This window comes from Oncorhynchus keta, chromosome 17 (assembly GCF_023373465.1).
Source record: "Oncorhynchus keta strain PuntledgeMale-10-30-2019 chromosome 17, Oket_V2, whole genome shotgun sequence".
Lineage (NCBI taxonomy): Eukaryota > Metazoa > Chordata > Actinopteri > Salmoniformes > Salmonidae > Oncorhynchus > Oncorhynchus keta.
Window position 1 is genome coordinate 37,764,086 of NC_068437.1, and position 19,941 is coordinate 37,784,026.

At 44.2% G+C, this 19,941-nt stretch overlaps 1 protein-coding gene across 3 annotated transcripts in view; it reads right to left on the bottom strand.

The window, feature by feature from the left end:
- The window catches only part of LOC118395799 (inositol 1,4,5-trisphosphate receptor type 2-like), a 159,503-nt gene that overhangs the window by 103,896 nt on the left and 35,666 nt on the right, over window positions 1-19,941 (bottom strand). For all 3 annotated transcript variants that reach the window (XM_035789733.2, XM_035789735.2, XM_035789734.2), the window contains exons 17-35: window positions 19,002-19,121; window positions 18,534-18,716; window positions 18,054-18,305; window positions 17,571-17,718; window positions 16,768-16,915; window positions 16,198-16,394; window positions 15,690-15,813; window positions 11,311-11,362; window positions 8,161-8,326; window positions 7,897-8,064; window positions 7,657-7,746; window positions 5,272-5,397; window positions 4,830-4,952; window positions 4,141-4,341; window positions 2,558-2,809; window positions 2,092-2,217; window positions 1,669-1,797; window positions 1,333-1,453; window positions 62-243 (exon numbers count right to left, since the gene is read on the bottom strand). In XM_035789733.2, coding sequence (XP_035645626.1) covers window positions 62-243; window positions 1,333-1,453; window positions 1,669-1,797; window positions 2,092-2,217; window positions 2,558-2,809; window positions 4,141-4,341; window positions 4,830-4,952; window positions 5,272-5,397; window positions 7,657-7,746; window positions 7,897-8,064; window positions 8,161-8,326; window positions 11,311-11,362; window positions 15,690-15,813; window positions 16,198-16,394; window positions 16,768-16,915; window positions 17,571-17,718; window positions 18,054-18,305; window positions 18,534-18,716; window positions 19,002-19,121 — 2,908 coding nt within the window. The remainder of the gene's footprint in view (window positions 1-61; window positions 244-1,332; window positions 1,454-1,668; window positions 1,798-2,091; window positions 2,218-2,557; window positions 2,810-4,140; window positions 4,342-4,829; window positions 4,953-5,271; window positions 5,398-7,656; window positions 7,747-7,896; window positions 8,065-8,160; window positions 8,327-11,310; window positions 11,363-15,689; window positions 15,814-16,197; window positions 16,395-16,767; window positions 16,916-17,570; window positions 17,719-18,053; window positions 18,306-18,533; window positions 18,717-19,001; window positions 19,122-19,941) is intronic.

The following is a 19,941-nucleotide window of genomic DNA, read 5'->3' on the forward strand; positions in this document are numbered from 1 at the left end:
GTGTGTGTGTGTGTGTGTGTGTGTGTGTGTGTGTGTGTGTGTGTGTGTGTGTGTGTGTCACCTGCAGCTTCTCAATGATGCTCTTGTAGTCGGGCCCTCCTAGGGTCTCCTTTCGGGGCCGGGTGCGTGCTGAGATCCTCCAGTCCTTGGCGGCACGATGCACCACATTGGTGTGGGCCTTCAGAGACAGAGTGTTCACCTGGCTGTCCAGATCCACTGGTATGGCTATGGCACGCGCCTTGGCTGGACAGGAGACGAGGAAGACTTTAAAACATGGCCGTATTCGTAATTGTATCCATAAGTTGATAGTTGGATCAGATGATACTTGTGATCTGAAAAAACTAATGTGTTTTATTATGCCTAAATAGATGTTGGCAAAAAAACCTCCCTGCACGTTCTCACTGCAGAAAAAGCTGCAGATTAGGAGCAGCGAGCAGAGAAGTGGGTGTGTGTGTCTCCAACTTGCAGCGGGCAGCCAAGTTTGCTGTCACTCGATCAGAATGCGCATTAGCGTTTCATATTCTTTCCCTACCCTTGCCACACTTGTTAGATATTATGCACAACGATAGCTTGATAGGAAACATCCTCACCATGTGATTTATCATAGTAACATAAATAAATGAAAACCTGTGCGGAAAAGTGATCAGATGAAGTGGACAGAGAAACACAGCTTCACTCTATCCAATCAGAGCAGCAGGATCAACGTACAGCCGGCCCTTCTCTTTACATATTTAGCTATTTAGACCACAAACATTACTGACTCAAAGACAGTACAGAAACTTTGTGATTGACTGACATGAGAAAGATGCTTGCCGGCACCCGAAAATAACTTTTTTCCCGATCACGGATAATTACAAAAAATATTCAGATCATAATTGTATCCAGAAAATTACCCATATCAGTTACGACTCTTTTTGTCCAACTACTAAACCACTACTTTATAACTAGGAACTGATGGAGCATCAACGTAGGAGTGCTGATACAGGATCAGTTTAGCCTTGCAGGGCATATTGAATACTCAGACACTTTATGAACACTGGCCCAGATTTCTTCCAGACACAGATACTAACATAAACTGACATGACACCCAATCAACCAACAGAGAACTACTTCCTGCAAATATTGTCTGAATACACAGTGGTGGCAGAATAACAGTGGTGGCAGAATAACAGTGGTGGCAGAATAACAGTGGTGGCAGAATAACAGGGTTTATTGGATGAGACTCAAAAGACTTGCAATGTCTACCTGTCATTATAGCAATCGCCAACGTTTCCAGTTTATCAACCTTGGTCAAGGCCTGTCAAAGTGCAATTATTGGGCTGTGAGACTCACCCACGTCAGCCAGTGTTTTGATGCAGCCCTCAATGTTGTTCTTCTGGGCTGAGCTGATCCAGGTGCAGTTATAGATCCTGAAGGAAGACTGGAGCAGCTTGATGAAGATGGGCTGGTGAGTCTGACATGGTAGAGAGGAAAGAGCGAGGGATAATAGGAGAAGATAAAACGGACACTTCAATAACACTCAAAATGTTGTGCCAACTACAAGATGGATCAGCACTTGCCGGAAGTACCTGAACCAAATCTGGTCCACTGTCCTTCCAACATTTGGAAGTGACCTGTGGAAGGTATTTAAATGCCCATGTATAAGGTTAACCTCTCTCCCAGCCATACCTGCAGGTTGGAGTTGTTGACAGGGAACTGGGAGCTGAAGAAGCCCTTGACGATGGCCATTACGGTCTCAATCACATACATTTCCAGGGGAACGTCGGCATGGTTACGGTCCGTGGTGCTGTTGCACACCTAAAAACAGAAAAGGAAAGGGGGATGTAAAGTATGTCTGTCACTCAGGAGTGAGGGGGCAGAGACTTACCTGGGGTATATCTCAATAGTCAAATGGACTTCTCTTCTCCTTTCCCTCATCTACAATGAACTGGACTGGGGAAAAGCACATTCCCTTAAGGGACCCACCATGTTGTTTTTTTGTGTTCAGATCAGTGCAGATGAGGAAGAGGACACAACGAAACAGAGGAAAAATAACCTGTTTTGGACTATTGAGACACATCCCTTTGAGGAGGACCTTAGTGAGGACATTACCCGTGCCATGTCCACCAAAAAGTTCTCAAAGAGCTTCCAGATGTGGTGGCTGGTGTAGATCTCCTTCATCTCCACCTCCGTGTCCACGTAGCAGTGGTTAACAAAGTTCACGTAGGCCGTCTTCACCTGGGGAGGGAGGGCCAATAGAAACCATGCATCCAGATGAATGACAGGTGTGAGTGATTCCACTGAAGTGAATGAATGCTAGGCTATATCAAGGCTGGCTGTTCTGGAATCACAATTTGTAGGCATTGGTATGAATCTAGGTAAGCAAACCTCTGACCACTCTCTGTATGCAAACAAAATAGGTGCATGTCAATGATCTATAATAGAGTACAATCCTGCTTTACTCTGTATCCTCAGATCAGTACAGATGAAGTTGAATAAAAGGATATGAAATCACATTAGTCTGCTGAAAGGCTCCTCAGCATCCAATGACAAACAGCCTCTCAAGGTGACGCCGTACCTCAGCAATGCAGTCATCGTGGGTGACCACCTTGACGATGTCGTCCAGGGGCAGCAGGGAGTTACATTTCAGCTCGGTGTAGACGTTTTTGCCCTCGGTGCAGGCAGCGAGGAGCTCTACCAGGGTGTTGTGGTAGGCCAGGGCTCCGCCCTCATCCCCACGCTCCCGCTCGCAGCACATCATCTGGAACAGCACCGGGAAGGAGGAGCGGTCGTTGTAGAACACCAGCACGTCCTCGCCACCGTTCACCAGCTGGGGGTGGGAAGGACAGAAAGGGAGACAGACGAGTAGAGGTTAGATAGGGAATACTGTATCATACTGATACACACTGAACAAAAATATAAAAACGCAACAATTTAAAAGATTTTACTTTGTTAGTTACATATAAGGAAATCTGTCAATTGAAATAAATTAATGAGGCCCGGATCTCTGGATTTCACATGACTGAGAAGAAAGGAAAGAAATACTTTTAAAAAGCTAGCGGCGTGGTGTCCACCATTTGCCTCATGCAGTGAGACATCTCCTTGGCATAGAATTGATCAGGCTGTTTGTGACCTGTGGAATGTTGTCCCACTCATCTTCAATGGCTGTGCAAGTTGCTGGATATTGGCTGGAACTGGAACACTGTCGTACGCATCGATCCAGAGCATCCCAGAGATGCTCAATGAATAACATGTCTAGTGAGTACGCAGGTCATTGAAGAACTGGGACATTTTCAGCTTCCATGAATTGTGTACAGATCCTTGCGACATGGGGCCGTGTATTAGCATGCTGAAACATGAGGTGATGGCTGCGGATAAATGGCACGACAATTGGCCTCAGGATCTCGTCACTGCATCTCTGTGCATTCAAATTGTCATCGATAAAATGCAATTGTGTTTGCTGTCCGTAGCTTATGTCTTCCCATACCGTAACCCCACCATGGGAACATTTCTGAGATCTTTTATTGCAGCTCATGAAACATGGGACCAACACTTTACATGTTGCGTTTATTTTTGTTCAGTATAGTTTGATACTGATGAGCAGGACATACCATGATATTGGTTTACGCTTCCTGTTAACCTAAACTGAGACGCAACATGCAATGACTTCCTGTAATGCCCTCTACCAAGATTCTGACCACTGTCAACGGGACGCAAATTCCTCCACAAGGTATTGTCAGAAAGTAGTCCCGTTTTATTTATTTTGGGAATGGATAGATCTTGCATGGCTACCCAAACTCCTTGCTCCGGCCAAACGCTACACCACGCCCACAGACGTTAGTTTCTTCTCCACAATGGCTTTGATACTCTGATTGGTTAAAGATGAGGACTTTGTTTTGTACAACACCCCTCATTTTGACCTCACCACAAATGTCTTCAATGATGGCGGTCTCTGACTGAAGTATGTAGCGAACATAGAGCAGCAGAATAAATCAGTTTGAGTCATCAGGCGAGGACAGATTAGCTATGGAACTATAAAATAACAGTACTTATCCTTTTTATAATTTTTTTATAGTCACATTTTAAGAGATAGTGGTAGTCGAAACCATGCTATTGTGTTGTCTCCACAGCCATCCAAAGATTGCATCATCCCTCTCTCACCTCGGTCATGACCTTGTCCTGGCACTTCTTGACATACTTCCCGTCGGCCTTGACGATGGTCTGGAGGAACTTGAGGTACTGGACGTGTCTGCCGTGCGTCTCGATGCAGTGAACAAAATGGTGAACCACACGGTCACTGATATCGTTGCACAGATAGAAGTTGTTCATGAAGATGTGGCGCATGGTCTCAGCCTCCAAGAGCTGGAGAGGGAAAAGGATATTTTGTAATAAAATGCATTTATTTTGTTGAATAATAGTTAAAACGTGGACAAACGTGTGCGGCTGTGTGTTTGTGTATTTGAGTAGAGTGTGCAACTATACACGCATGTATACATTGTGTGTATGCGTGTGCGCAGTGTGGCGTGAATGCATGCGTGCATGCATGTGTAACACCTGCGCAAAATAGTACGCAGCATCACCAGGATGCGTGCAACAAAAGTTCAACATTCAGCTTCTGCTACTATTTTTGTCAAGCCGTCTACACATACAGTTTGACACATACGTTCGATAAATCCAACGTACGTACCACACCAAAAGCACTGAAACTGCCTCTGCAATGCAATGCAAGGCAAACGCAACTTTTCATTGGAAATGAATGTCATTCTGGTATAACAAAATGCAATGACGCTGTCGGTGTGTTCGAAGCGAAATGTGCATGCTTGTGTGAGTGTGTTTATATGTGAGCATACCCCTGGTGTGAGGAACAGGTTGAGGTGTTTGTGGAGCAGAACCTGATTCTGGCTGTTCCCTTTACAGAAGTTCTGCAGGAACACGTGGGCCAGTGTCATGATCTCATTCATCTTCTTATCATTCTGGGGACAAACCGACACACAGACCGACAGACAGCACAGTTGTACAACTGCGTCACCACAAAATCAATCCATAAAGATGGTCAAATAAAGCTACCAAGGCAGTGGACTCTCCAACCATGTTCCTGGAGTGCTACCATCCTGTAGGGTTTCGCTTCAACCCCAGTCGTATCTAACCAGATTCAGCATATCAACTTGCTAATTATTAGATTTAGGTGAGCTAGATTAGGGTTGGAGTTAAAACCTACAGGACGGTAGTTCCGGTGTGTTTGACACCTACTTCCACTTGTGAGTAAAACATCTCTAAATGTGACGTGCTCACCTTCTCATAAGGTATCTGGAGCAGGTCCAGCACCACAGTGTGAGCGCCCATGTTCTTCAGTAACCTCTGCTGCTGCACACGACTCTTTTTACCGGGGTAACACTGCTTACTGAGCCGCAGCAGGATCTACTGACCACACACACACACACAGATCAGACACTAATACATGCATTACACAGCAATAGCAATCAGTCTAAAAACACTTGCATTTTCAGCTGCTATAATTTAGTGTTACTGGAGCACATTCAATTAAATATAACTTTATTTATCCCCTAGGAGAAATGAAGAAATGCAAGTCAGGTTACAAGTCAGGCCCACATTAAACATGGCTACATTGGCCAGCGACGTACGGTCTGTAAATTATTAGTGGACAATCAATAATCCCAGCGTCATGGTGTGTTTTCAAAGACTGCATTGACTGTAATTGATAATGCTGCTTATACCACACTAGGGTTGCAAAGTGAGGGTATATTACCAGAAACGTTCCAAGTCTAATTGGTGAAAAGAAGATGAGAATGAATCTGCCTGTCTAAACGCAGCCTGTGTGGCCTCACATGTAAAATATATAAAATAATCCAATAAGATTATTTAAAAATATATATATTTTTAAAGCTGTAAACATTATCCTAAATATAAACCATCAACATTGTGAATAGCATTGGTGTTTAAAGATGCAATATGCTGAAATCTCTCTGCCAATTCCTGGTTCCTAAACTTCAAATAGTTAGCCCAATTGCAGTTTGTGTGACAAAACAAGAGTTTAGATAATCATTGAACCATCTGAACTGCTGTGAAATTTATTTTCAGCTGTTTGAAGCTGGTGTACAAAAGTAAAAGACGCAAAAATTAAACTTAAGAACGGGAAGCATAGAAATGGTGCACATAGAATATAACACATCTGGCGCTTTTTAGACTTGCTTTCAATGAGAATGACATATCTATAACTCACATTTCTTTGTGAATTTGGTCAGGTGACCCAAAAAGTTACATATAGCAGCTGTAATACCGTAATTTCCGGACTATAAGCAGTTACTTTTTTCCCACGCGTTGAACCTTGCGGTTTATACAATGATGCGGCTAATTTATGGATTTTTCCCGCTTTCACAAGATTCATGCCGCCAAAAAAAACTGAGCACCGTCACATAATGTGACGTAAATCGAGCGCGCTCAAACTTCCCATCATTCTGATTACGGTAGTCATTTTGTCACCCTCATCATGGCAAAGACACGGAGAAATGCATATGATGCAGCTTTCAAGTTGAAGGCGATCGATCTGGCTGTTGGAAAAGGAAATGGAGCTGCTGCATGGGAGCTTGGCCTTAATGAGTCGACAAGACGTTGGAAACAGCAGCGTGAGGAACTGACTCAGTGCAAAAAGACAAAAGCTTTCCGAAGGAAGAAAAGCAGATGGCCCAAAGTATTTGCAGCCACTCGACATCAGTGTAAATCGTGCATTTAAGGTGGCGCTCCTTGTTCAGTGGGAGGCTTGGATGACAAGTGGGGAGAAATCCTTCACTAAAACGGGCCGCAGGCGAAGAGCATCTTATGGTCAAGTCTGCCAGTGGGTCCTGACAGCGTGGAGCATTGTCAAAAAATCAACGGGTTTCGAAAGGCTGGACTGCTGCGTGTTGAAGGGGCAGCATGAGCTCAGCGGGGTATTTGCCTCCGGATGAAAGTGACGAGAGCGATAATGAAAACGATCCAACATCGGATGAAGCAATTCTGAGGCTATTCATTTCCGACACCGAAGGAGATGACTTCAGTGGTTTCAGTGCACAGGAGGAGGAAGATAGTGACCAATGACTTTCTTGGTAGGCTACCGTTTAAATTTTTGTTACAAGCCGTGTTTCGTTAAAGCCTATTTATTTTTGTTACAAGCCGTGTTTCGTTTAAAGGCTGTGTAAAGTTCATTTGTTTCAATGTACCGGTAGGCACCTGCGGCTTATAGACATGTGCGGCTTATTTATGTACAAAATACATATTTTTTAATAATTCAGTGGGTGCGGTTTATATTCAGGTGCGCTTAATAGTCCAGCAATTACAGTATATATATTATTTTGTTATGTCAACATATCATTGTAAATATTTTGGTACCAAACTGGTGGCAGTTGTGAAAAAAAGTTATTATTTGGAAGAGATGCAGAGTTAATTAAATATGTTTTTGTTGTAGGTGCTTATTTCATTAATTTGGCTATTTTCTCTTGAACCATATGGTATATCCACTAGAAACTTGTGGTCAATATGGACAGACATAAAAAAATGTACCTGTTCATTACCAAATAGATTACCTCTTCATTACCAAGATTAGAGAAGGTAAATTACCCATAACTTTGCAACCCTATACCACACACACACACAGTTCAAAGAGACAGAATAGCAGCCCACCTCTTTGACAATGTTGTAGTTGTTGGCTTTGTTGCTGTCTATCTGTGGCTTCACATCCCCGCCCTGTACTGGGCTCAGGATTCCAGCCTCCTGTCAATCACACAAAAATACATTTAGATTTGAAGAAATTACTTGGATATCGAGTAAGGATTCAGCCCTCGCTCAGCCATTAGCCCTCTATGATGTGTGGCAACTGTGGCCTGTAGGGGGCATACTATACTGTACTGTAGTATGCTGTACCTCCATGGTCTGCTCCTTGCCCTGACTCTCTCCTATGTCCTCACTGCCGTAGGCTCCACTTTTCTCCACCCACAGTTCAGACTTCTCCACTGTCAGCCTTAGCTGGTCCAGGTCTGTCTTGATCTGCTTGTAGTTCTCTACATCCTGCTCCGACACCAGCAACTGGACCTGCAAGGGTCCACAGAAACACACACAGTGAGATCAAACACACACACACACACACACACACACACACACACACACACACACACACAGTGCTGTTACCTGTTTGAAGGCCTGTAGGACCTCTGCTCTCTGGCTGAAGTGTTTGAACATGAGCTGCAGTGAGCCTGAGACCAGTGGGGGGTAGTCCTGCATGATGAGGTGGATCAGCACCCTCAGGAAGGTCCTACCCCCTTCGTCATCCAGCTCCACAGCACTACACTCTGAACTGGAAGCACCAGACGCAGGGTTAGAAAGAGACATTGGAGGCATACACAGTGTTTTGACAAACACCGGCACACTAGAGATGGGCATTTGAAGTACTTTCCCTATTCAAATAATATCATGACAAACTTTTGTAAAACTTTTGTAAAACTTTTTTTTTTAAAGAACAGTTGTTTGCTGCACAAATCTATAGAGACAGTCATTTGCTACTGCTGCTGCTGTACAGGGGAAGATTGTTAACTCTCTCTCTAATTTGGCATAAGAGGCTATGAGTCACAGACAAAAATAATAGTCCTGATTGGCCTATAGGTGGCGCTGTTGTAAACAGTCTCACTTAAACCCTGTTTGACCGAGGGACTTGAAATGTATATAGGCATCTTTCCACATGGTGAACAAAGTTGCCTTAAGGACCCATAACGTCCATCAGGATAGATCTTGGACATTTAGGAAAACCTTTGAAAAACATATTCTTATTAACCATGTCCAAATAATACCAAATTGGTTAAGAGATGGCTAGGCTCTTGCAAAATCAGGAAATCATATTTTACATGTCCATATAAGTCCGTTGAAAATCCACTCCACAATGGCCTATCAACTTGAAACCTTTTAGAGTCCAAGTCATTACCACAATGAACTGTGTAATGTTTGGCATTGATATCTTAAAAAAGGAAACTATAAACAGATCACTATTCTGACTTTGTAACACTAATGCTTAAAGGCCCAGTGCAGTCAAAAACTTGAATTGTCTGTGTTTTATATACACACTCAGTGGCCAGTTTATTTAGGTACACCACCCCTTTAATGAAAATTGCTACATGGCAGTGGCTTGCTATATAAAGTAGGCAGACAGGCATCCACTTACTCTTAGATTGAACATTAGAATGGGAAAACCTTGTGACCTAAGTGACTGAGCGTGGTATGATCATCAGTGACAGGCTTGCCAGATCCAGTATCTCAGAAACTGCCGTCCTCCTGGGCTTCACGTACGGCAATGTTTACAGAGAATTGTGTAACAAACAAAAAACATCCAGTCAGCAGCAGTCCTGTGGGCGAAAACAGCTCAGATGCAGAATGATATTTCAGAAAGCACAACTCGTCGGCCCTGGTCACGGATGGGCTGTTGCAGGAGTTGATCACACTGGGTTCTACTCCTATTAGCTAAAAACAAAACAAAAAGTGTCTCCAGTGGCATGTGATCAACAATTGAGGATTGGAAAACCTTGCCAGGTCCGACAAATCCCGGTTTCTGTTGCATCATGCTGATGACAGTCAGTATTTTGCATAAGCAGCATGAGTCCATGGACCCATCCTGCCTGGTGTCAACGGTACAGGCTGCTGGTGGTGGTGTCCTGGTGTGGGGAATGTTTTCATGACTCACGTTAGGTCCCTTATATACCAATTGTACAGCGATTGAACGCCATAGCGTATCTGAACATGCTTGCTGACCAAACCCAATAGAGCATTATGGGATGAGATAGAATGGGCTGTTCGCAGAATGTACCGCAGTCCCATCTGCAGCATGGAACCAACATCCCTGTGGAACGTTTCCGTCACCTTGTAGAATCCCATGCCCCGAAGAATTAAGGCTGTTCTGAAGGCAAAGGGGGTTTGACCCGGTACTAGATGAGTGTACCTAATAAACTGGCCACTGAGTGTATATTTTCACACTACGAGGTTGGAATAATACAGTGAAATTGTGAAAATTATGAAACCGTCCTTTAAGTGTTGATACATTCAAAGATGGCTACACTATACCAGTAGATGCATATTTTCACATACGCTAATGAGCTAAAAATACTTCTAAAATCATCTCATGAACCATAGGACCAAATCACACCAAATGTGTTCGGAATGTCGGCCCATGGTACGTCTTAACTTAGGTTTTTATCAAACTAACGGATTGGTCAAAACATGGCTGAGTTACTGAGACTGTGTCCATTTAAAACCACTGATTTTTTATCCAACTGATCTTGTGGCCTTTCATCCTGTGAACTCCATTAATTGTGACTCACAGCTATATTTTTTTATTCCTTTTTGCATTGATTAGAAATATCCCACTTCACCTGCTAGGCAACATATAGAGCCACTGACCGTAGTGCAGCTTTGATTGCCCAACAATAACAAGTTACATATGTGAAATGTGTGCAGGCTACCAGTATAACTTTATGGGACGCACATCGTAAAAACTACATCCAAGAGTTTATTTATTTTTCGACCCAATTTCGTGACTACGATCTTGTCCCAACTCTGCAAGTCCCCAATGTGCTCGGGAGAGGCATGCATCCTCCAAAACATGACCCGCCAAGCATTCAACTGACGACAAAAGTCAGAATGCAGGTGCCCGGCCTGCCACAAGGAGTCGCTAGAGCGCGATGTGCCAAGTAAAGCCCCCCTGGCCAAACCCTCCCCTAACCCGGGCGACGCTTGTCCACCATATGGGACTCCCGGTCACGGCCGGTTGTGACACAGCCTGGGATCGAACCCGAGGCTGTAGTGACACCGCAACACTTCGATGCAGTGCCTTAGACCGCTACGCCACTTGGGAGGCCCAAGAGTTCCTGGTTTTATTAAATTAAGAACAGCAATTGTCATGTGTTATTTCATAGTTTTGAGGTATTCACTATTATTCTACAATCTAGAAAATATAAAAAATAAAGACAAACCTTGGAATGAGTAGGTGTCCAAACCTTTGACTGGTTCTGTACTTGTATGTAGCAATGTCACATGAAAACTTTATTTAATTCAGACAAATCCTTTTCATTGTGAAAATAGGCCTATAATTATTTATATATTTTGAATGAATAGTCTCGCAAGTAATCGAATAGTAACGTCAGTTCAGATATTCAATTAACCGTGCCCATCCAACCATATGGCACACACAGACATATAGGCATACATACAGCACTTTTCTCTGATCTAAAAACCCCAGTGCGCCCCATTCATCACACACATGCATGCATACGTAAACACAACACACAGTTTACTTACCTTCCAGCAAACATGGTCTCTGCTTTGGCTGCAATCTCATCTATGTCTGGATCTGAAATTGAACAAAATAATGTGAATCACTGAACCCAATTATAGAAAGCCCAAATAAGCCACGTCCAGAAAGTAATTAGTGCCTGTGACAGCACAGCTCAAACAACTGATTACAACAGTAATCAACAAACCAGCAGGATTCCCTAAGGCATTGACTGACACACGCTAGATTCTCCTAGCCTGGTCCCATTGCAACCAGGCCTCTACATCGTGACCACCCCTGAATGCCCATCCGATAGCCGCAGCCCGCTAGCTGTCTAGAGCATATTGGATTGTAAGCTGTATAAATCCATCGGCCAATTTCTTGGGCCACTATACCTATTTTGCCAATTGGACTTAACCCCTCTGCTCCTAGGAACCCAACTAATCCATCTCGACTGGTCTATCGATGTCACCGCACGTGGAGGACAAAACAAACTCCATCGAGACGTCCCTCTAAGGCCCTTCTGCTAGCTTGCTAGCCCCGGTATGCTAGCTTGCTAACCCTGGCCTGCTAGCTGTCTGAATCGCCGTGTCTTCAGCCAGCCCAACCACTCACTGGACCCCTATTGATCACCCGGCTATGCATGCCTCTCCCTAATATCAATATGCCTTGTCCATTACGGTCCTGGGTAGTGATTACCGTCTTATTTCACTGTAGATCCTCTAGCCTCTCAATATGCCTTAACCTACCATTTAGTTCCACCTCCCACATATGCGGTGACATCACATGGTTTAAACGTCTCTAGAGACAATCTTTCATCATTACTCAATGCCTAGGTTTACCTCAAATGTACTCACATCCTACCATACCTCTGTCTGTACATTATGCCTTGAATCTATTCTCTCACACCCAGAAACCTGCTCCTTTTACTCTCTGCTCTGAACGCACTAAATGACCAGTCCTGATAGTCTTTAGCCATACCCTCATCCTACTCCTACTCTGTTGATGTAGAGGTTAATCCAGGCCCTGCAGTGCCTAGCTCCACTCCTACTCCTCAGGTGCTCTCATTTGTTTACTTCTGTAACCGTAAAAGCCTTGGTTTCATGCATGTTAACATTAGAAGCCTCCTCCCTAAGTTTGTTTTATTCACTGCTTTAGCACACTCTGGCAACCCGGATGTCCTAGCCGTGTCTGAAACCTGGCATAGGAAGTCCACCAAAAACCCTGAAATTTTCATCCCTAACTATAACATTTTTCGGCAAGATAGAACTGCCAAAGGGGGCGGTGTTGCAATCTACTGCAGAGATAGCCTGCAGAGTTCTGTCTTACTATCCAGGTTTGTACACAAACAATTCAAACTTCTACTTTTAAAAACCCATCTTTCCAGAAACAAGTCTCTCACTGTTACCACTTGCTATAGACCACCTTCAGCCCCCAGCTGTGCCATGGACACCATATGTGAATTCTATGCCCCCCATCTATCATAAAGAGCTCGTGCTGCTTGGTGACCTAAACTGTGACATGCTTAACACCCCGGCCATCCTATAGTCTAAGATGGATGCCCTCAATCTCACACAAATGATCAATGAACCCACCAGATACAAACCCAAATCCGTACACATGGGCACCCTCATAGGTATCATCCTAACCAAATAGATCTTAGCGATCACTGCCTCATTGCCTGCATCCGTAATGGGTCTGCGGTCAAACAACCACCCATCATCACTGTCAAACGCTTCCTAAAACACTTCAGCGAGCAGGCCTGGACTGGGTATCAACCTGGACCGGGTATCATGGAAGGATATTGACCTCATCCCGTCAGTAGAGGATGCCTGGTTATTCTTTAAAGTGCCTTCCTCACCATCTTAAATAAGCATGCCCGATTCAAAAATAATTAGAACCAGGAACAGATATAGCCCTTGGTTCTCTCTAGGCCTGACTGCCCTTGACTAGCACAAAAACATCCTGTAGCATTCTGCATTAGCATCGAACAGCCCCGTGATATGCAACTTTTCAGGGAAGATAGGAACAAATATACACAGGCAGTTAGGAAAGTGAAGGCTAGCATTTTCAAACAGAATTTGCAACCTGTAGCACAAACTCAAAAAAGTTCTGGGACACTAAAGTCCATGGAGAATAAGAGCAAGAAACCTCCCAGCTGCCCCCCGCACTGAGGCTAGGAAACACTGTTACAACAAATAAAATCCACTATAATTGAGAATTTAAATAAGCATTTTTCTACAGCTGGCCATGCTTTCCACCTGGCTACCCCTACCCTCGTCAATAGCCCTGCGCTCCCCACAGCAACTCGCCCATACCTCCCCCACTTCTCCACCCAAAACCAGATAGCTGATGTTCTGAAAGAGCTGCAAAATCTGGACCCCTACAAATCAGCCGGGCTAGACAATCTGGGCCCTCTCTTTCTAATATGATCTGCCAAAATTGTTGCAACCCCTATTACTAGCCTGATCAACCTCTCTTTCGTCTGAGATTACCATAGATTAGAAAGCTGCCGCGGTCATCCGCCTCTTCAAAGGGGGAGACACTCTAGACCCAAACTGCTACAGACCTATATCTATTCTACCCTGCCTTTCTAAGGTCTTCGAAAGCCAAGTTAACAGATTACCAACCATTTCGAATCACACCGTACCTTCTCCGCTATGCAATATGGTTTCTGAGCTGGTCATGGGTCCACCTCAGCCACACTCAAGGTCCTAAACGATATCATAACCGCCATCGATAAGAGACATTACTGTGCAGCTGTATTCATCGACCTGGCCAAGGCTTTCGACTCTGTCAATCACAACATTCTTATTGGCAGAGTCAACAGTCTTGGTTTCTCAGATGACTGCCTCGCCTGATTCACCAACTACTACTCAGAGTTCAGTATGTGATATCGGAGTGCCTGTTGTGCGGACCTCTGGCAGTCTTCTATGGGGGTGCCACAGGGTTCAATTCTCAGGCCGACTCTCTTCTCTGTATACATCAATTATGTCTCTCTTGCTGCTGGCGATTCTTTGATCCACCTCTACGCAGAAGACACCATTCTGTATACTTCTGGCCCTTCTTTGGACACTGTGTTAACTAACCTCCAGATGAGCTTCAATGCCATACAACTCTCCTTCCGTGGCCTCCAACTGCTCTTAAATGCAAGTAAAACTAAATGCATGCTTTTCAACCGATCTCTGCACGCTCCTGCCCGCCCGTCCAACATCATTACTCTGGACGGTTCAGACTTAGAATATGTGGACAACTATAAATACCTAAGTGTCTGGTTAGACTGTAAACTCTCCTTCCAGACTCACATTAAACATCTCCAATCCAAAATTAAATCTAGAAACGGCTTCCTATTTCGCATCAAAGCATCGTTCACTCATGCTGCCAAACATACCCTCGTAAAACTGACCATCCTACCGATCCTCAAATTTGGCGATGTCATTTACAAAATAGCCTCCAGCACTCTACTCAACAAATTGGACGCAGTCTATCACAGTGCCATCCGTTTTGACACCAAAGCCCCATATAGTACCCATCACTGCGACCTGTATGCTCTCGTTGGCTGGCCCTCGCTTCATACTTGTCACCAAACCCAGTGGCTCCAAGTCACCTACAAGTCTCTGCTAGGTAAAGCCCCGCCTTATCTCAGCTCATTGGTCACCATAGCAGCACGCGCTCCAGCAGGTGTATCTCACTGGTCACTCCCAAAATCAATGCTTCCTTTGCCCGCCTCTCCTTCCAGTTCTCTGCTGCCAATGACTGGATCGAACTGCACAAATCACTAAAGCTGGAGATTTGCAAATAAATTCATTAAAAAAAACCTACAATGTGATTTTCTGGATTTGTTTTTCAAATTTTATCTGTCATAGTTCAAGTGTACCTTTGATGAAAATTACAGGCCTCATCTTTTTAAGTGGGAGAACATGCACAATTGGTGGATGACTAAATACTCCCCCCCCACTGTAGCTCATCTGTAAATAGCCCATCCAATCTACCTCATCCCCATACTGTATTTATTTATCTTACGCCTTTGCACCCCAGTATCTCTACTTGCACATTAATCTTCTGCACATTCTACCATTCCAGTGTTTAATTCCTATATTGTAATAACTTCGCCACCATGGCCTATTTATTGCCTTGCCTCTCTTATCCTACCTCATTTGCACATGCTGTATATAGATTTTTCTACTGTATGTTTGTTTATTCCATGTGTAACTGTGTTGTTGTATGTGTTCAACTGCTTTGCTTTATCTTGGCCAGGTCGCAGTTGCAAATGAGAACCTGTTCTCAACTGGCCTACCTGGTTAAATAAAGGTGAAATAAAAATAATAAAAAATAGGAGTTGGCAAGACAGTACAACAGATCTGAGAACAGGCCAAGATGTCCATATGTGACGGTAGAGTTTTACCTGACATGGAAGGGAATTCAGACACCGACATAGAGCTGTCTGGTAGATTCCTGTCCCCAAATTCTTTCTTATAGATGGATAGCAAGTAGGTGATCCTGTAGTCCAGCCGCACACTCAGGATGAACTGATGGGAGAACAAGATAGAAGGCGATAAATAAAGGGTCACAATGTCGAATACCTCAAATCCATATTCAAGCTAAAAGTGATAAATCAGAGACCTTAAAACAGTGGTTACCAAACTATGTTTAGAGATCGCTTGTAATCAACCCCACAAAAAAAGTTTAGCAAGGATCTCATTTTATGACGCAATTCATGATTTCAAGAACAAGCGGTTGCGTTCCATTTCTCTACCCTTGACCCAGAAGTATACACACAATCACTTCCCCTTAAGCATTTAAAAGCATTGGAGACCGGTGTAGAGAATCAGACCACAGCCAGCCTCAAGCCACTACTTTAGAACAGTTACAGGTAACTGGCCCTCCAGACCACATGGTGGCGTTCCACTCACCTGTAGGATCTCAATGATTTTGAGCTTGGTATCCATGACCATGACGTCCTCGTTGTCAGGCAGAAGGAAGGGCTGTATTCCGTGCTGGAGGGACGGGGGCATGTCGGGGAGGTGGTGAGGCAGGACGTACCCTCTACTCAGCACCATCTGTGTCATCATCTCCCCCACGCCGTGGATGGTACGCAACACGTTGTTTCCTGGAGGACAGGGAGACCATGGAGGTATTCATTAGGAACCAAACATAAGGAAATGGACTGAAACAGAGAGGGACTACCTGGCTTTGTCCAATAAGGAACGCTAATATTCTGTTGCAAAACATTTGAAAACATTTTACGCTGTGTGTCCTAATTAACACTACACAGAACATAAAAACACTTTTGACTTCAGTAAGTATAATAAAGAGATGAGGAACAGAACCCACGTCTCTTGAAGTTTCAGATCTGGAAACTCATCTATCAATTAGCCTATATGCACTGTGTATGCTTAATAAACTTAGTAAACAAATACATTGTTTTGTGATTTAACAAAATGTTTGAATCAGTTAATTCATTCATTCTCTGTGTGACTCACCTGCCTCGGGACTCTTGCTGAGCTTGTCCATGTAGGTGAGTGGGTGCTGGACAAAGTCCAGTATGGCCAGGAGGGTACGTGTGAGACGCAGCAGCTCACTGAAGCTGTAGAAGCCAAAGTAGACCAGGTTACGGGCCAGATGTACCACCTACAAGACCAGAGAAGAGAGAAGGATTTCCCCACAGGCTAGAGTTAGATGCAACTTCAACATCAGAAAGTGTCTTTGTGTTGGGCGTGGGGGTAACCACTGGGTGAGATGGGAGAATGATTGTTGTAAGGTTGTATTATTGTGTTTGTGATGTTATATTGTATGTCTTGTGAAAATTGTAGTAAAAATTGTGTGTTCTACTCATGTGCTGTTCTAATAACCAATTTCTGTGTTCATGCAAGTGACGGATTTAACGAATCCTCAATTATCAGTATCTGCAATTTGGCAGTACGCCCAGACCTTGTTGTAAGAATAAAATATCTCAGTTTCAAGGTCTCAGCTTAGAGAGAAGAAGCCTTGTGAGTTATTGGTCTGTCACATGTTATGAACCAGTATTGGTCAGTCACATGAATGAAACATCAATGATTAATTAATTATGCTAAATCATGCAAATATAACTTGTCCGTGTACTGCCCAGGCAGAGCTTCTGACTGACATGTGTACTATGGTGCACTGAGTTGGTTGGAACCTCTCCAGCGCACTGACAAACAATGATTCATTTAAGATTGACTTCACTGTGTAAGAATTTCCCTGACATCTATATCCATAGTTTGGAATGGATAACAACCAATTATAAATAGTTGTGTGTTTTTACCTCCAGAGTCAATTCATTCTTCTCTTTGTCTCCGAAGGGAAAGGGCTGGCTGACCACGTCTTTGAGGTATTCCTCTACAAACTCCATGGTGGGGGCAAACTTCCTCTTCATCTCCTCTCTGGAGGTGTCTCTGAACTCATACTCATACCTATGGAGACCGTTATTATATAGCACAGCAACTATGCAATCTCTCCATGAGGAACTAATTAACAAAGCAATTCAATCAGTTGTTTAAAGCTGTGAAATAGACCTTCAGCCTAGAAAATCTGACTGCAATGTTTCTCTAGAGAAAATAAAGTGTTCTCGCTACCTAGATGCATGAAACATGCAGCAAACTGAAGATGCAATTCATCTGTGATAAATCTCTAACCAGAGGCTGTTTCCTTTCATGTGGTGTGCCAGTTACAGATACAGTATGCTATTGTCACATCCACAGATCCCAAAGCCACATAAACAACACCCCCCGCCACCACCACCACTCACTCATGGATGGTGATCTTGGAGGGGATCTCGGTCCAGAGGCGGGCGTAGCGCACAGCCACCACGGCCTCCTGGGGCTCGCGGTCCACGTGCATGTGCAGCATGAGGCGGCAGAAAGAGGCGCGCAGGTTGTAGGGCAGACAGTCGTCAAACATGCAGCGCAGGATCAGTTCCACAGGCAGCTGGCTGGACAACCGGTTGATGGCCAGGTACTGGCGGTCCAGACACATCTTGGCAAAAAGGTTGAGCTGGTATCTGGAGGGTGAATGGGGAAGGGGGAGAGAAAATACACGGAAGATAGGTGTCATAGAAATATGACGTGAAATGTTTGGTAGTTGAGCTGAAGACACAAGGTGGACTGTTGCCTAACGGACCCAAAACTAAGTTGGACACTCGATACATCAATAAATTGGCGAACCAATGTTTCGCCATAGAGTCCAATAAAGTCCCCCAGAACACCTTCCTGCAGCAGCTGTCTAGTACCTGTAGTAGGTGATGATGTCACTGTCCAGCTTGTGGTTGCCCTTGGCGTCCTGGGCCAGGTGGCGGATGGACTTGCCGTGCGGCTCCTTGTGGCTGTCGATCCAGTAGAGCCACACCTCCTCCTCCTCTGTGTCCTCCAGCAGCAAGGATGACTCCAGGGATGTCTCTGTGTTGGGGATTAGCCTGGGTGGGAGGAAAAGGAGGAGGAGAAGGAGAGAAGGAAATGGAAGCATTCATTCTTCACTCTGGAGCTCAACCACACACCCACGTATACACTACCACACACAAGATCTGCTACTTCTCTTTGCACATCTGCATACACCAGCTTAATGACATTCACCCATGCGGTGCCCTCTTACACAGATATACCAGCTTATGTGATTGTGAACTTCTAGTGTATAGCACAGCCAGGTCAAACATCAGTCCCCAATCTGAAAACCTGGCCACATATATATGCGTGAGACTCACTTGGTCTGGATGAGGATGTCAGCATTGGCGGAGTTCAACATGAATTTACAGATAAGCTCCTGTGTCACTGGAATGGCCGTCTTATTGGACACACAAAGGTCTGACAGATAGTCCAGGAACCTGATTGGACAGAAAAGGACAACCAAACGTATTGGACTAAATATGCTCAAAGACGTTGAACCCAGTAGAGTGGCTTACCAATACCTAACAATCATAGGCAACACAAATATACTGTAATATACTGTTACGGATACAGTTATCCTGTGTGTGTTTCTTTTCTCTCCTTCTCCCCTCACAGGTGAAAATCATCACTCTCCAATCAGTCAACAATCAATCATCAATCAGAAGACACACCTCCTCCTATTTCCTAACCTATCACAGTTCCTTCCCCATGGTTTAAAAACCCCATCATTTGTTTGTTCTAGAGCTCAATCTCTCTGTAAATGCCATGTCTGTAAGTCTCTGTGTTTCACTCTCGCTTTGTGTCTTAACCTCTCTTTTGTTTAAGCACCTCATAGCACTTTGTCATCACCTGTGAGTATTGTTTTTGGTTATGGTGTTTGTTTGTTGCTGGTGGGAAAAGGGGGAAACCAAGACAAATCGCCCATGGGCATACACTACCCGTAGGTGAACTTTGTTAAATACACTAGTTAGAACTGGGCGGACCACCCACTGTATTTTTGGTTAGTTAGCTGTTGTTAAAGTAGGCTAGTCTAGCTTAGGGGTGTTTTTGAATACTTATTGTTTCTTTCCTTGGGTCCAGCTCAGCCCCTTTTCCTGCTCCCCCCATTACCGTGTGTTTATAAATAAACCTGGAGTTTGACGGTAGATTTCCGTTGTCGTGGTTATTTCGTTCACACTTTTACTTTGTCACAATAATAATTTGCATGAGTTATGTTACGGGTCTCATTACCATCCCCCCTAGACCGTCGGGCCAAAA